Here is an 18,243-nt window from a genome sequence, read left to right as displayed (position 1 = left end):
AAATTAACGTCTTTATCCGTTATTGTACATGTAATATTTGTACATTTTCCTGTACGTTGTCAGTGTTGAAAATCTTTGGTGTGCGTTTGTGTAAAGAGGTGAACAGTGCTAGTACATGAGAGGAAACATTTAATCGAGAGCCGGCCGGTGTGGCCGTGCGGTTTTAGGCGCTTCAGTTTGGAACCGCGCGACCGCTACGGTCGCAGGTTCGAATCCTGCCTCGGGCATGGTTGTGTGTGATGTCCTTAGGTTAGTTAGGTTTAAGTAGTTCTAAGTTCTAGGGGCCTGCTGACCTCAGATGTTGAGTCCCATAGTGCTCAGAGCCATTTGAACTATTTAATCGGGAAATTCAGTAGAACGCTGCCAGGATAAATGCTGCAATGAATAATGCGGTATAATTAGACTTCGTAGACCTGGCTATTGCGGGGCAGAAGACTGGGAGGGGAAGGTCTGTGACCACACTCCCCGCCACGCCACTCGGTGGCCCACTGCGTTTCCACAGCGAATACTATAGTATCATCCACGAACGATGGCGGTTCAAATGGTTCAAATGGCTCTGAGCACTATGGGACTTAACATCTGAGGTCATCAGGCCCCTACAACTTAGAACTACTTAAACCTAACTAACCTAAGGACATCACACACAACCATGCCCGAGGCAGGATTCGAACCTGCGACCGTAGCGGTCACGCGGTTCCAAACTGAAGCGCCTAGAACCATGCACACAACCATCCCTTAGAACTTGGAACTACTTAAACCTAACTAACCTAAGGACATTACACACAACCATGCCCGAGGCAGGATTCGAACCTGCGACCGTAGCGGTCACGCGGTTCCAAACTGAAGCGCCTAGAACCATGCACACAACCATCCCTTAGAACTTGGAACTACTTAAACCTAATTAACCTAAGGACATCACACACAACCATGCCCGAGGCAGGATTCGAACCTGCGACCGTAGACTGAAGTGCCTACAACCGCTCGGCCACCCCGGCCGGCGATGACGGTTCGCACGCGTCGATGCATAAACGCGTATTGCATTACTGACGATTCCAAACGACAGTTGCGGTAAGCGCATGCGAGTGCTTCGCTCGAAGAAAGCGTATATGCTGCAAATTATGTCTCTCGCCTGCTTCTGTAGAATTTGTCACATACAACCACTATCAGAGATGACAGCTCACAACAAATAGAATAGAGATTCACTAAATAACTCGCTACGATCACGTTTAATGTTCGTATTAGTTACGGCATTAACAGCAGAGTGCTCACAATGTTACATGACGCCCGTTGGCTTTCGGAGAATGCGTGACGTATGTGCTCAGAACAAGCCTAAAAGCGACCGCCATTGTTTGTGACTCCAACAATAGCGACAGTGCTGCCAGCTGTCGTAGCCCTTGTATTACCTAACGGAGTGTACTAAGAGAACTTTCGTCTTGTTTAAGGTGTCAGCGAATTATGTCGTTGTACCCTAAAGTTGGTAGTCATCTCTAGCATCTTATTTGGTACTGGAGTAGCTCATTCGAACTTCATGTTGAGACGTACTTGTAAATGCTGATTGTGGTCTGCTTGTGGTTTCTTATTAGTGTTAAGTACACAGTAAGAGTCTAAGTGCACACTTCGCTAGAGTGATACACTGATAATTCTTCGTGAAGAACGGGTTTCGCGAGATAATGAGATCACGGCATGTGCTTGCGGTATACATAAACAGCTATAGGATCAGCAAGGCGGGAACAATTTCCGGCCCACCCCAGGAAGCGCATTCCAGAAATGTTTTTCTGTAGAAAGCCGTTGCGGGACTGGCAAGTAATTTCTCCCGCCCACCACAGTTGAGGGGATGGGGGTTTCCAAAGAGAGAGAGAGGGCAACCATGTTACTGGAACATGGCATGAAATTGCAAGTCCTAAAATAACAAATAATTAGCACAGAAAGTTATTTACTGTAGTACGAAAATGCAAAACAAAGACAGCTATAGAGTTCTCGAGCTAAAAATAATAAAATGTTATTGTTTTGTAACAAGAGGAAGAGCCCTGGCTTATGGCGGGGAATATGGCGATTAGCTGTTTCCTCATTCCCAAATCTAGCAGTTTAGAGCAATAAGGCTACCAAAACCAATGCGACAAGTACTTCACCCTTGACTGCAGCTTGACAGATGATTGCTGCGTCTCAGCTACGTAATATGTTTCATGAAACTGCGGTACCACACAAGGATGAGTAACTACCATTACTTGTCGTAGTTACTCATCCATGTGTGCTACCGTTCCTCCATGAAAAATATTACAAAGCCAATACTTACGTATCCTAATGGTCTTTGATAGCATGTAAATTATTGTGCTCGAGCATAACTTCGTAGCGGTTTTCCATTAGTTTAGTAAGCATAACAGATGCTCATAACAGTGACTTTAGTCAGCATTAACATATTGTCATTCACTGTTTACAACAGTCTGCCAACGATTCCGCGATTGTAGAACGCATCTGGTTTTGAGGCGAAGAACTCGTCGTACTATGTTCGCAGCGCATTTTCACCCGGAAAGAAGTTCCTTGAAGGTTGTTTGATTAAGTGCGGAAGAGCTCAAAATCTGTGTAAGCTCAGGTGAATAAGGTGGGTGCTGAATAACTTCAGAGCCGAACCACTCTACACTGATTTTTGTCAGACTAGCAGATTGTGGGCGGGCCTTGTCGTGGAGTAGCATTTCTTCAAGCGATCCGCCAGGGTAGCCGAGAGCGCTAACGCGTTGCTTCCTGGACTGGGATTGGCTCGCCGGCCCTGGTTCGAATCCGCCCGGCGGACTAACGACGAGGGCCGGTGTGCCGGCCAACCTGGAGGTTGTTTTTAGGCGGTTTTCCACATCCCGCTAGGTGAATACCGGGCTGATCCCCACGTTCCGCCTCAGTTGCACTACTCGCAGATATTTGAAAACGTTCGCACTATCCCATGGCTTACACGAGGTGCAGACAGCTGGGGTACACTGCTTCCGTCCCTGAAGGTACGGGGTGCGACAGGGAGGGCATCTGGCCACCCCTTAAAATTAACATGCCACGTAATTTTAACCATAACAGCAGACCCCCAAACTGGGATTAATGCTTGGAGAGCATTATGTCACGCAGTCTTCCTGGTCGTTGTTCTTGGACTGCATCTGCAAGACGTCTCAGTTGTGAATGTCAGCAGTTATGGTTACACCTCGGGGAAAACCACACCGTCACTGTTCCACCAAATTTTTAGCATTATCTTTTGTGGACGAGTGCAGGTCTTACAACGGGGATCGCCGCTTTGTTTGGGCTCAGCAATTCCTGTCTCTTCCTTATCTTAGCATAAAGACACTACGACACTTGATAGAAATGGTCGGTGTTGTTCAGAAGCCAACTGATGGCGAGTAAGCAGAGATGCACATACGGCCACCTGCTGATTTTTGTTATTTTGTCTTACACCGTGCGGTACTCATACACCCGAGTTTTGAACCTTCCCCACTGCATGCAAATGTCGCACCATGGTGCAGTGATCACAGCTCATCACATTTTCAAGCCCTCGAGTACAGTGACGTAGATCATTGTGGATGAAAGTGTTTAAACGATCTCCATCAAACCCCAAAGGTCTTCCTGAACGTGGAGAGTCTTTAATGGCAAAACGATTTAATATCAAAACGATCCTCCTTAAAACGAGGAAAACATTTTCTTGACGTGTTCTGTCCATTATCCTGATACATGGCGCAAACGTTTCTGGCCGAATAATCTGCTGCCACCCCTCAAACCGAAGAATGGGTCGGAAATGTTCCGATTTCTCCACTTGCCACTCCATTTTCTAGCATTCACAACTACACTCACTATCTCCAAATGGCAATATGACAATATGTAAACTCAAATAGCAACAGAAGTACAAATAAAAAAGTGGCAATCTGTAAATAAACCTAGAGAAACTGGAATACCAACATACGAAACAAAATCAATACGAATTTATGCACGAACCTAACACTCATTCGATGTTTTTGCCACTATATATTTCGTTACAGGAGTCAATATGAACTTATTTGGATAATTTTAGCAGAGCTCAAATGGATCTAAGTACTATGGGACTTAACATCTGAGGTCACCAGTCCCCTAGAACTTAGAAGTACTTTAACCTAAGTAACCAAAGGACATCACACACATCCATACCCGATGCAGGATTCGAACCTGCGACCGTAGCGGTCGCGCGGTTTCAGACTGAAGCACCTAGAACCGCTTGTTAGCAGAGCACTTTGCTACGTTTTCTGTAGTCTCGAAGTAATAAATATACATTTTGTTCATGAGTCACGAAGTTTTTATTGTATCTCACTGTAGAACCACCGTCATAATGCCATAATAGGTGCGCAACTTTACTGATCAGTCCTTGACATTAAATTCAGCTAGTGACGACCCTCTCATTCAACAGTTAATTTATTAATATTATATTTCAGAATTACCGGTTGGCTTGCTAGAGGACCTTACTTAATTAGCACTCTCGAAAGCTGTGTGCGAGTAAAGTGAAGCTCCTCAGCCAAACAGGAGTTGTTACTGAGGGGAAAGAGTACTCCATATCCGCACACAGAGCAACAAGTAATGTACACATACGATGGGAGACATCATTTTCCGATAACCCAAAGACGGAATGAATTGGAAGTGACGTTTGATGTTAGAGGTAACGATTAACTGAAGTGGGGAAACCAATAATACTTGCAGTTTGTGTCTCATCTAGTACAACACGGAGCCATATATCCTAGAAACTAACACGAATACTAAGCTTGATATATCGCAGGACCGAGACTCGAACTCGACACGTTTGCCTTTCGCGGGTAAGTGCTCTACCACTGAGCTACCCAAGCACGACTCACGCCCCGTCCTCACTTACTTCTGCCAGTACCTCGCACACAGTTTTAATCTGCCAGGAAGTTTCGTATCAGCGCACACTCCGCTGCAGAGTGAAAATCTCATTCTGGAAACATCCCCCATCCCCATCTCCATTCTTTCAGGGGTGCTAGTTCTGCAAAGTTCGCAGGAGAGCTTCTGTAAAGTTTGGAAGGTAGGAGGCGTGGTACTGGCAGAAGTAAAGCTGTGAGGACGGGGCGTGAGTCGTGCTTGGGTAGCTCAGAAGGTGGAGCACCTGTCCGCGAAAGGTAAAGGTCCCGAGTTCGAGTCTCGGTCCGGCACACAGTTTTAATCTGCCAGGAAGTTTCACGAAAAACATAACCCACATAACCCAAAATCGAAGATCGTATTACAAGATGAAACACGTCCCCTTAGAAAAATTTATGAATGACTGTACTGATAAACCTCTTCCATTACTTGCTTTTCAAACAGCTGAGCAAAACTGAACGTACTCAGACATTACTCTCTTTACTTATTCTGATCAACACTAAACTGACAGACAATATTTTTAGCGCAATGCAATCAGACTTTTAATAATCCCAACAAAAGAATGGCCCTGACTAACAATAACCTACACCTTTCATGAATCACTTACCTCACAAAAATCTTCGTTACTCAAACTACTGCAATACAGCGAGCGCCAATACTGCCAGAAGATTCTAACTACTTAAGTCACTAACTACTGATAGGCATAGTTAGCAAATTAAAGATTTTGATAAAGAACAAACAATGTATTTACCTTAATAGTGTTCAAAAGTCATTACGTATATATATATATATATATATATATATATATATATATATATATATATGTGTGTGTGTGTATATACACAGGGTGAGTCACCTAACGTTACCGCTGGATATATTTCGTAAACCACATCAAATACTGACGAATCGATTCCACAGGCCGAACGTGAGGAGAGAGGCTAGTGTAATTGGTTAATACAAACCATAAAAAAATGCACGGAAGTATGTTTTTTAACACAAACCTACGTTTTTTTAAATGGAACCCCGTTAGTTTTGTTAGCACAACTGAACATATAAACAAATACGTAATTAGTGCCGTTTGTTGCATTGTAAAATGTTAATTGCATCCGGAGATATTGAACCTAAAGTTGACGCTTGAGTACCACTCCTCCGCTGTTCGATCGTGTGTATCGGAGAGCACCGAATTACGTAGGGATCCAAAGGGAACGGTGATGGACTTTAGGTACAGAAGAGACTGGAACAGCACATTACGTCTACATGCTAACACCTTTTTATTGGTCTTTTTCACTGACGCACATGTACATTACCATGAGGGGTGAGGTACACGTACACACGTGGTTTCCGTTTTCAGTTACGGAGTGGAATAGAGTGTGTCCCGACATGTCAGGCCAATAGATGTTCAATGTGGTGGCCATCATTTACTGCACACAATTGCAATCTCTGGCGTAATGAATGTCGTACACGCCGCAGTACATCTGGTGTAATGTCGGCGCAGGCTGCCACAATACGTTGTTTCATATCCTCTAGGGTTGTAGACACATCACGGTACACATTCTCCTTTAACGTACCCCACAGAAAGAAGTCCAGAGCTGTAAGATAAGGAGAACGGGCTGGCCAATTTATGCGTCCTCCACGTCCTATGAAACACCCGTCGAACGTGTACCTCACCCCTCATGGTAATGTACATGTGCTTCAGTGAAAAAGACCAATAATAAGGTGTTAGCATGTGGACGTAATGTGCTGTTCTAGTCTCTTCTGTACCTAAGGTCCATCACCGTTCCCTCTGGATCCCTACGTAATTCAACTTTAGGTTATAATATCTCCGGATGTAATTAACATTTTACAATGCAAAAGACGGCACTGATTACGTATTTGTTTATATGTTCAGATGTGCTGACAAACCTAACGGGGTTCCATTTAAAAAACGTAGGTTTGTGTTAAAAAAAACATACTTTCGTGCATTTTTTATGGTTTGTATTAACCAATTACACAAGCCTCTCTCCTCACGTTCGGTCTGTGGAATCGATTCGTCAGTATTTGATGTGGTTTACGAAATATATCAAGCGGTAATGTTAGGTGACTCACCCTATATATATATATCAATTCATGACATCCAGTCTTACAAATTTACTGTCTCTGATGGACACACGTCCAGATCATCCGCTCTCAAAACTCTGCTATCTCTCTCCCCACATCCATCACTGCTCGCGGTTCACCTCCAACTGCGCAACGCTACGCGCTGTTCACATCCAACTGCCTAGCACTACAGTAGCGAATATTACAACAATGCCAATCAGCCACAGACTGCACACAGCACAGCCAGTGATTTTCGTACAGAGCGTTACGTGGCGTTACCAATATAAAAACCTAAACAGCCTACTTACAAAGACGTCTACATTTACCACTAAACAGGTAACAAATTCTGTCCTCGCAATTTCTATGAAAATATTTCCAAGTTATATTTATGTTTCGGGATAGGTTTGACCGAAAAATTCACCAGCTGAATCGGAAACAGTGGAGCCCCAGGAATGGGCAGACTGATTACATTCTTTCCGAGTTGTTAAATTATTGTTGAATATCGATTGTAGCTGATCTATAAGTATGAAAATATTTCATATTTGTACAACGTACTTGCCCTTTAAGTCCCATAGATTTCGTACCTGTTAGATTTAAGTATCGTTGCGACCGCACGAAAAAAGAGTGTGGGTCTGGTGTTGACTTTGTGTAAACAGTTACACCGGCTTTCCTTTGGAGAGATTCAAGAGAAATCTACAACAGAATTTTCACTGCGGTCCTCCCGCATGTGTTTTCTCTGAGATTTTATGTAACTGTGTAATAAATCTGATGCATGATTGTCTTCGTAAATCAGCTGTCTCGTAAATATTAACATGTTTGCAGAAATGAACGAACAAGTATGAAAATATTTCATATTTGTACAACGTACTTGCCCTTTAAGTCCCATAGATTTCGTACCTGTTAGATTTAAGTATCGTTGCGACCGCACGAAAAAAGAGTGTGGGTCTGGTGTTGACTTTGTGTAAACAGTTACACCGGCTTTCCTTTGGAGAGATTCAAGAGAAATCTACAACAGAATTTTCACTGCGGTCCTCCCGCATGTGTTTTCTCTGAGATTTTATGTAACTGTGTAATAAATCTGATGCATGATTGTCTTCGTAAATCAGCTGTCTCGTAAATATTAACATGTTTGCAGAAATGAACGAACAGCCCTTCAAGAGCATTTTGTTACTAGTATTAACTTTATAAAAGTCAATCAGACGATGAGCAGTTTCGGGACTGCAAATCCGCAACCAGTTAACAATTTAAAATAAATTAGAATGTAAATGAGACACAGAATATTTTGATCTAATTCGAAACAAAAATCAAGTCTCCGCCACAGATTCAAACTGCTTAATTTTGCGTTAGTACTGATTTGGCGAGAACATTGTTGGGTGCCTTAAATTGTTTGCGGCATAGAAACATCCATCACCTTAATAGCCACATCATAAAGGCATTTGCTAATCTTGTTTACATACTTTGGTTGACTTTACCAGATATGACGTGTTAACGGTTTAAGAACTTTTAACACTGCTCTCGATAATGGTGTAAAAGCCGTAAAATCTAGATTGTACAGAAGAAAAATGCAATAACACAGTTCAACGACGGTGCATTATTTCGAATACGTGGGGGGGAATATGCTTAATGTGTTGGTCTTTGACTAGAGCACCATTCATGACAGTTATGATGTTGCTTGTAATGGTATGACGACTGAGGATTGCGACCTACTATGCTCATATTAAAATAGGGAGTGTACCAAACACATCATCAAATAATCCAGTGGTTTCTTACTCTTACAACTGGTTGATCGTTGACGAACTTCCAGCGTACTGAAATAATTGTAGGTCATTACACGGCGTAACTGCTTCTTTGCTCATTTTTGTCATGGTTTTTGCGTTTTCGAAAATACCATTTTGAATATCTGTTACGATGGGTCGTGGACCGAAACGAGTCATTGAGTGAATAAGTAAAGTGAAATTTACAACTTTGGCTGGTTGGTCGTTTCCTAACATGTCTTAAACTCTATTCACAAGTTTTGGGAAATAAACACAGTTATCAAGAAAAACATTTACATAAGTGAATATATAGAAAAAGTAGTAAACATTATAATGATCGGATGTGCATTGATAATTCTGAGAAATGGATGACCAATAAGCTATGAATATATAAACAAAAAGCGAGTAATAAACAAGTCAAGCCTTACCTCCTATAAGTTCTAGCACACCTGAAACTCTTACCATTTTATATGTGTGGAGTTTGTGCCCACACATGATGGGACTTCATACATTAAGACAGGGCTTCCCAACCTTTTCAGCTGGTGGACCCTTTTTCAGTTGAAAATCCATGGTGGACCCCTAGTCAGTCAAGAGCACAGTAACTTTAAACCCATGGGAACTGAAAGTTTCTTAATGCTAGCTCCATGTGCCCAATGACCCCCTCCCCCCCCCCCCCCCCCCCCCCAAAGTATCAATAGTCTTTGGTTTAGAATGAAAACAACTTGAAGGTCAAAAATCGACTTATGAAAAGCATTGACAAAGCAAGCATAGATGCCAGTGAGCGCTGTGATTGGTCGACAAAGCTCCCTCGGCGCATGCGTAAAAGGTTTCAGCGCATCTACCGCCGTGAGCCATCGCACAAATGACCTCCATATTGTTGCGAAACAGTCGATCAGAGAAGCCACATTCTCCGACACTAAACTGTGAATGCGCTCTCACTTAGGAACCGCAAAGTCTGCTTGGGAATACGACCTGAAGTAAAATTACACATGTTTTTCACACGAAAAAAAAAATAGTGATGAATTTGATTTTCACATTTTTATTCAATAATTTTACTCATTATTTTACACGATTTGGTGAAGGATGGCCGCGGACCCCTTAGAAAGAGCCGGCGGACCCCTAAGGGGTCCGCGGACCACACGTTGGGAAGCCCTGCATTAAGAAAAAGAAATGAACGAGAGAAACAACGCCTTTCTAACCCCAACTACCTATTGTCTAAAGATACTACTTACAGTTTTGTCATGTTTGGTTCCACAACCTTTCGAAATTTTTCGAAAGACGATATTATTTGAAAGAGACTGTATATCTGTGTACATTTAAACAACAACAGTTGTTGCTTACTTTTTCCATAGTTTATTAGAAAGGTCTCTTATTGGTCAAACAATAAATCTACCTTTTAACTAATTGTAAGACAGATCGCTGTTTTATACATACAGGTATCTTACAAGCTTATTTAAATACATATTTTGCATTAACATTTTCACTGCATGAGACCTCAGCAGTTTTCGCGTTTTGTGCTACGCTCTTAAACTCATTTTAGCATCTACTAGCTTCAGAGTATAATTCAGGCTAGTAGATTTGCGACCTGGAACGCTTGTCGCCCATGTTGAAGACGCTATTTCTGCAGACGGTGACTAATAAATATGGAAATTACATATGCGAGAATATCCATTGTGCTCTACCGTTATCCCAACTTAAATGGATGGGAACGCTATTCCAGTAATAGCTATCCGGGAATAAAATGGCGTTGTATGTACAATGTACACTCCACGTAGGGGTGTCCAACCTTTTAACTTACCTGGACCACATCGGAAGAAAACGAGTATTTCAGGTCGCACATAATGCACCTAGCACTAACAATACATGTTGAGGCAAAAAAGGGTTGTGTCCGATGAGAATGTATAATTAACACATGTAGGTAATTATTAACTGTTTACGATGCTTTATTCTAAAAAACAAGCTGGAATTAATTTGATATTATATTCCTGAAATTTGATTAGTAATTTTATATGCATGGCGTCCTCAAAAACGCCGAATAACTTTAGGGACAGGTTCCTTATACAGAAATAAGAAAAAATGTCCAATTAACATGGGCTCTCGTTCATCTTCGCTAGTGTAAAACATGTCTCTTCTGCTGAACAAGTACTCATAGCGCATAAGGTATGCATCTTAAAGAGCCTGTTTACTGGACATTTTTTCTTGTTTTGGTCAGTACTACCTGCTCCCAAAATATGAAAAGCTAAGAGCTTGCAGTAGAGAAGATTTGTTTCATAGTACCGACCTCATATCTCTTGAGGTACTGGTATGCGTTTTAGAGCCATTGTTTACCAGACTTACCTTCTTTTTTTGGTATAAGGAACCTGCCCCTAAAGTTTGTCGCTGTTTTTTTTTTATTTCGCACGCGTGGTAAAAGTAATTACAAATCGTGGAATAATTGTGACATTTGAATTACGATACTGACAGAATTACAGTACTATCAGAGAGCAAACATTGGCAGTAATTGCAATCCACATGAAAATTTCTAACTTCTACTGCAGAAGTAACAGAGAACTGCCTTGTATTTCCACAAATTAGGTACCTTATACGTCCCTACATCTCTGGTTTCGTAGTTGCAACTGAAGTAGCCGTAAGATAACAGATCAACGCGTCTGACGAATTGGCCGATTATAAGAACGAGACTGAGGGTTCAGTATAGCGTAAGCGGCAATGTTAAGAACAAAGAACAGCGTCGTATGACGGGAATTTCAGACTGAAAATAATCAATTTACCGTACCTTACACAAACGGAATTTTATGGCATTTCTTTTCTTTTTTTAAAAAAAAGAAGAGAAAAAAAAAGAAAAACGTTCGTGTGATGGATGCCAGCTTCTGGGGCCGCACTGATACTTGATCTGGGCCGCCCGCGGTCTGCGGGCCTAGGAATGGACATCCCTGCTCCAAGTTATACTGTCGTGTCCCTATTCCTCTGTGCAATCAGAAGTAAAGCCTATTAGGGCCCCTTCATACGACGACACCGAGAAGTGCTTCTCCTTCAGTCCGGAACCGTGCTGCCGCTGCGGTCGCAGGTCCGAATCCTGCCTTGGGCATGGATGTGTGTGATGTCCTTAGGTTAGTTAGGTTTAAGTAGTGAAACCTCCCCTTAGAAAAATTCATGAATGATTGTGCTGATAAACCCCTTACGTTATTTGATTTTCAAACAGCTGAGCAAAACTGAACGTACTCAGACATTTCTCTCTTTACTTATTCAGATCATCAATAGAGTGACACAGAATATTTTCAGCACAACGCAATCTGACTTTCAATAATCCCTACAAAAGAATGGCCGTGACTAACAATAACCTATACCTTTCATGAATCACTTACCTCACAAAAATCTTCGTTACTCGAACTACTGCAATACAGCGAGCGCCAATACTGCCAGCTAAATAAAAGATTCTAACTACTGAAGGCACTAACTACTGATAGGCATACTTAGCAAATGAAATATTTTGATAGACAACAAACAATGTATTTACCTTAACAGTGTTCAAAAGTTCATGACATGCAGTCTTACGAATTTACTGTCTCTGATGGACACACGCCCATATCATCCGCTCTCAAAAGTGCGCCATCTCTTCCCCCACATCCACCACTGCTGGCGGCTCACCTCCAACTGCGCAACGCTATGCGCTGTTCACATCCAACTACCCAACACTACAATAGCGAATATTACAACAACGCCAACCAGCCACAGACTGCACACAGCACAGCCAGTGATTTTCATACAGAGCGCTACGTGGCGTTACCAATATAAAAACCTAAACAGCCTACTTACAGTAGTTCTAACAAGGGGAGGCCACGATGTTTGGAACGCGGATTTACTACGAACTTCGTACACTCGTAGTACTACATTAGGACAACAAAATGTGTAAACAGTAGCGGGTACTTCTTAAGCGTTATTGAGAAAATCGTAAGATAATTTCGGTTGTCAAATATATACCTGTGCGTGGCCATTTTTAACATGAAGCGCCGGCAGCCGAGTGAGATCTTGAACTCCCTATGGATGCGTTTAGAAGACTGGAACTGACAAAAATATCAAGGCAGTGAAGAATGATTTTGCGGTGTTGCTGTTCGGGACCGCTCTTTTGTCCACGGAATTTACCCTGGAAGGAACACACATAAAGGATTTACTGAATGATTAATTTGGGTCTGGGAAATGATGATGAGGAACCCCAGGCTGCAGAAGAAGAAAATGTGCATGCTGAACTGCCACCAGTTGAAGGTCACAGTGAAGGTGCTAAATTGTGCTACTGCTAAAGATTCATTCTTTGAATGCTGTAATTTATGGCTGCAATTATTTGTCACCTTATTTATGTCATTTCATTGTAGCAATTTTTGTTACTGTTTTTGTGGAATAAAAAAAAGTGGTAAAAAAAGTGGTTAGCGTTGAAGCCCCGTAATCGCTGGGTCGCTGGATCGAGTCCCGCTCGTCAGTTTTTTCTTTTTATCTAACAGTCATTTTCTTTACTAATTATATTGCAATTGATGTAATGGGAAAATACGTGTAATCGGATGAAGGTTTGTTAAATTTACAACGTTATTTGGCAGTCTACAATTTTTTATCATCACAAACAATATAATATTCATAACTACTGACTGGTAAACGATCAAACGCATAAAGTGATACTGAATATGTATGCTTGTCTGTGTCATCAAAATTGTTCGTATTTAATCGAAAGAGAACGAGAAATTGCTTCTCGTGAAGACGCTGTTAAAATACACTCGATACTGCATGACCAATGATCAGTGCCGATATTTATGGAAATGCTGCGTTATGCATGGTTTGCTCCCAAATTATCGGCTGAAAGAGAGGTTTTTGAAAATGTTAACGAGGTTTGTTTTTACACGGAAAACCTTGCGTGTGCGGAAACATAGCATTTATTCAATGCAGCTGGTGCCGTTTAACTTTGTTTCTCATGCTTTTACGAAAAATACCATCCCGCAAATTGTTCTCGTAATGTCGAAAGCGACGATTAATTGTACATTTTTCGAAAGCCGTCTGTGCCGGTCAAAACTTGGAGGTAATAATTAGTTTCAGGCTCCTACCAGGTATAAGGGATTTCTCAAATCACGGACAAGCAGTTATTTTCAGTATCACTTTATGCGTTTGGCCGTTTATTAGTCAGTAGTTATGAATATTATATTATTTGTGATAATAAAAGTTTGTAGACTGCCAAATGACATGGTAAATTTAATAAAAGTTAATCCGATTACAGGTGTTTTTCCCATTACATCAGTTGTAATATAAATGTAAAGAAAATTACTGTGTTAGAAATAAAAAAAAACTGATGAGCGGGACTCTATCCAGCGACCCTGCGATAACGGGGCTTTAACGCTAACCACTTTTTTTTGGTCTCATTTTGTTCGTTTTCGTTCGTGGTATCTTTTCGGGGCAGACGCCGCAAGACACCCGTTTTAGTTCGTCGTTGATCCACTAACTCAGTTTTTTTATTACAGAGGGCAGCTAACCCTCTGACCGAACATCCACTCTGCTGCCGGCGCTTCATGGTAAAAATGGCCACGCACAGGTATATATTTGACGACCGATATTACCTTGCGATTTTCTCAGTAACGCTTGAGAAGTACGCGCTACTGCTTACACATTTTGTTGTCATCGTGGAGTACTACGAGTGTACGAAGTTTGCATTAAATCAGCGTTCCAAACGTCGTGGCCTCCGCTTGTTAAGTTCCAGGGGACTGCTGACCTCAGACATAAGTCCCAAAGTGCTTAGAGGCATTTGAACCATTTGAAGTGCTTCTCTGCAGCGCCAGAGCCTTCAAATGGCGCGGCACGGAACGCCGCCACTGACTACTTCAGCAGCTGTTGCTATGAGCAGCTTTGATGGTGCCGCTACTGCTACTGCTACTTCTACTGCTGCGCTGACGTCACGTGCCGGTTGTTCATATGCGGCGACACGCTGCTTGGCTGATCAACAGCGCCTCCAAGTGGCGGCGTGTGAAGGCTGCTTTTGAAAGCAATATTCCCTCACCGGCGTCAATAGTTCGCCACTGAAGCGCTGTGGCGCTGCGCGTCAAAAGGCACCCATTTAAGCCAATGCTTTGCGCCACTGAAAAGTGCTTTTCAATGGCTTCGCATGGAGGGCGGTGGGAGTAGGAGGTACAGGTAGGTGAGAAGCGTGCTAACCAAGGGACCCGTCACCGATTTGTTTCATATTCACAGCTTGTGTAGAGCACGGCTACAATACAAGTAAATAGGCAGGCGCAACTCGCAATATTTTACGAGAAAATCGAGTTTCAAAATTTTATGCTAATTTGTATATACAGGGTGTTACAAAAAGGTACGGCCAAACTTTCAGGAAACATTCCTCACACACAAATAAAGAAAAGATATGTGGATATGTGTCCGGAAACGCTTAATTTCCATGTTAGAGCTCATTTTAGTTTTGTCAGTATGTACTGTACTTCCTCGATTCACCGCCATGATTTCATACGGGGTACTCTACTTGTGCTGCTAGAACATGTGCCATTCCAAGTACGACACAACATGTGGTTCATGCACGATGGAGCTCCTGCACATTTCAGTCGAAGTGTTCGTACGCTTCTCAACAACAGATTCGGTGACCGATGGATTGGTAGAGGCGGACCAATTCCATGGCATCCACGCTCTCCTGACCTCAACCCTCTTGACTTTCATTTATGGGGGCATTTGAAAGCTCTTGTCTACGCAACCCCGGTACCAAATGTTGAGACTCTTCGTGTTCGTATTGTGGACGGCTGTGATACAATACGCCATTCTCCAGGGCTGCATCAGCGCATCAGGGATTCTATGCGACAGAGGGTTGATGCATGTATCCTCACTAGCGGAGGGATTCATTCCATGATAAATGTGATTTGAAGAGAAGTAACAAAATGAGCTCTAACATGGAAAGTAAGTGTTTCCGGTCACATGTCCACATAACATATTTTCTTTCTTTGTGTGTGAGGAATGTTTCCTGAAAGTTTGGCCGTACCTTTTTGTAACACCCTGTATATTTTGCATCGTCGTTAGTACTCAAGAAGCTCGCAAACGAGCTTGTTAAGGGTTTAGTTTCAGGAGTGCGAGTTGCATAGTCAATCACCCCTGCCTGCAGTTTTTTGTTTTTCTCTTCCCACCTACTTATTACCACTGCGCACAATTTCATTATTCAATGACTCATTTATTGTTTCCATAATCTTTATCCCGAAAAAAAAGAGAAAAAAAATTTCACAGTGAGCCTGAAAAAAAAGGATACATAATACCTTTCAATCAAATCAGTATAGCCATTTTATTTACATTGTTTCATCAACATGTGTATCCACCCCGATAGCTGAGTGGTCAGCGTGACGGATAGCCGTCCTCCGGGCCCGAGTATCGATTCCTGACTGGGTCGGGGAATTTTCTCCGCTCAGGAACTGGGTGTTGTGTTGTCTTCATCATCATTTCATACCCATCCAGCGCGCATGTCGACCAATGTGGCGTCGAATGTAATAAGACCTGCACCAAGGTGGCCGCATCTGCCCCGCAAGGGGCCTCCCGGCCAATGACGCAAACGCTCATTTCAAAATGGTCCAAATGGCACTGAGCACTATGGGACTTAACAACTGAGTTCATCAGTCCCCTAGAACGTGGAACTACTTAAACCTAACTAACCTAAGGACATCACACACATCCATGCCCGAGGCATGGTCGCGCGGTTCCGGACTGAAGCGCCTAGAACCGCTCGGCCACACCGGCCGGCACGCTCATTTCCATTTCCATAAACATGTGTAGGAAGTACAATGTGTAACATATGGAGCACTGTACGAATGAGGACGATATTGACCACAGAAACATGTAAATGAATAATTATTTTGACGTACATCACTTGTAATGAACGTCGAATCTCTGCATGTGCATTGATTTTTCAACGTGTCTGTTGTAATACACTCTTGGGTTACTCTCTTACGTAGTTCTCCGTCATCACACAATTTTGCTGCGGACGACGGATATCTGTTGTCAGAATTACGAGGAGTACCGAAGCGAGATTCGATCAACGGAACTCGCGCTTACGAAACTAAGTGCTTACACAAAAAATAAATAAATAAATAGATAGATAAATAAAATTAAAAAAAAAATAGTTCAAATGGCTCGAACCACTATGGGACTTAACATCTGACGTCATCAGTCCCTTAGACTTAGAACTACTTAAACCTAACTAATCTAAGGACATCACACACATCCATCCCCGAGGCAGGATTCGAACATGCGACCATAGCAGAAGCGCGGTTCCGGTCTGAAGCGCCTAGAACCGCTCGACCACAGTGGCCGGCGAAGTGCTTACTCCCTTTGCCGCAAAATCCTTAGTTGCCAGCGACCGTACGAAGTACGTAAGCAAGCGTAAAATGTTCAAACTCGATATTCTCGAAAACAATTGGGAGTTGCTTCTTGCTATATACATATATTCAAGTCGCGCCCTACACAGGCTGTCACTATGAAGCAGATCGGTGAGCGGAAGTTCGTACGATCCCGTTGTTAGATTTCACAAGTTGCTGAAGGAATGAAGAAGACGACATTGATGGGATGGGGGGCGGGGGGTCTGGAGGAGGACGTAACAAAGCTAAAGTAGAGGAATGGTCTCATTCGCCATCGAGACACGCTAAGAGGGAGCGGCGTTTTGTATGGTTGAATGCAACAACATGAAGTCCGTAGCGGATGGCTGTTCTCTACGCTATCTGCAGAAGAACGTGGCATGTATTAGGATGAACCAAGGAGACAGCGCCGCTGTACTACTGCAGTTTCGCACTCACCTTGGCGCCGATTTGGTTTCCACATTGGCCCGCCTGGATGTGTACTATCTCCCTCATCTTCGTGTGTCAGAGTTTCCGTCTCACGAACGAGTGGAATCAGTATACAACGTCTTTCGTCTTGTGGGAAGACAGCGGACTGCAGGACGCGATTGAGGCTCAAGGACGCCCTCGACTGGGTTTATACCCGAGCCGCCACGGCGTGGACCCAGTGCTCATGCGCGCCGAAATGGCGTGCTCCCATTGGTCGGTGTCCCGCAGAGTGGATCGGCTGTTCTCACCTGCGTAAGGGGAACGGAAGAGGCTACCCTTCCGTCATCATTCGAATTAGCGAGTCGGAAGCATGCAAAGACGGGCGCGAGGGAGTAGCTGATCGCCAGCGTGGGGGCACGCCAAATTAAGCCTCCAGCAACTGGAACTTCCTTGAGAAACAAAAGAAGAGTTCCCGCTATCACCGCCATTAACGAAGCTCGCCGAAGGGGAAGAAAGCGAGGAAGTGGCTACGTGCAGACCGGAAGAACTGCTTGAGGAGTGCAATTAACAGTCACTTCCCTAGCAGAAACTGCTAATGCATTTGCACTGATATCAGGTCTCCGAGAAGGCTCAGAACGCGCTTCTACAGAATAAAAATCTGATGCGCCACATCGCTCGCTAGTACTTGAGTTTGAAAAGAGCTACAGGCATTGTCATCAACATCTCCAAAGCTGGACAACCGCTTTCAACTTGGAGACGGCAGGCAGAGATCT

At 43.1% G+C, this 18,243-nt stretch overlaps 1 protein-coding gene across 1 annotated transcript in view; it reads right to left on the bottom strand.

Annotated features, from left to right (window-relative positions):
• LOC124803124 (tubulin beta-1 chain-like) overlaps positions 1 to 17,557 on the bottom strand; it is a 97,469-nt gene extending 79,912 nt beyond the window's left edge. Inside the window, exon 1 of the mRNA XM_047264300.1 lies at positions 17,501 to 17,557. Within this exon, the coding sequence (XP_047120256.1) occupies positions 17,501 to 17,557 (57 nt within the window). The remainder of the gene's footprint in view (positions 1 to 17,500) is intronic.
• Positions 17,558 to 18,243: the final 686 nt, after the last annotated feature.

The sequence above is a fragment of the Schistocerca piceifrons genome, chromosome 6 (assembly GCF_021461385.2).
Source record: "Schistocerca piceifrons isolate TAMUIC-IGC-003096 chromosome 6, iqSchPice1.1, whole genome shotgun sequence".
Classification (NCBI taxonomy): domain Eukaryota; kingdom Metazoa; phylum Arthropoda; class Insecta; order Orthoptera; family Acrididae; genus Schistocerca; species Schistocerca piceifrons.
The sequence above is the reverse complement of the archived record's forward strand: the minus strand, read 5'-3'. Positions and strand labels throughout refer to the sequence as shown.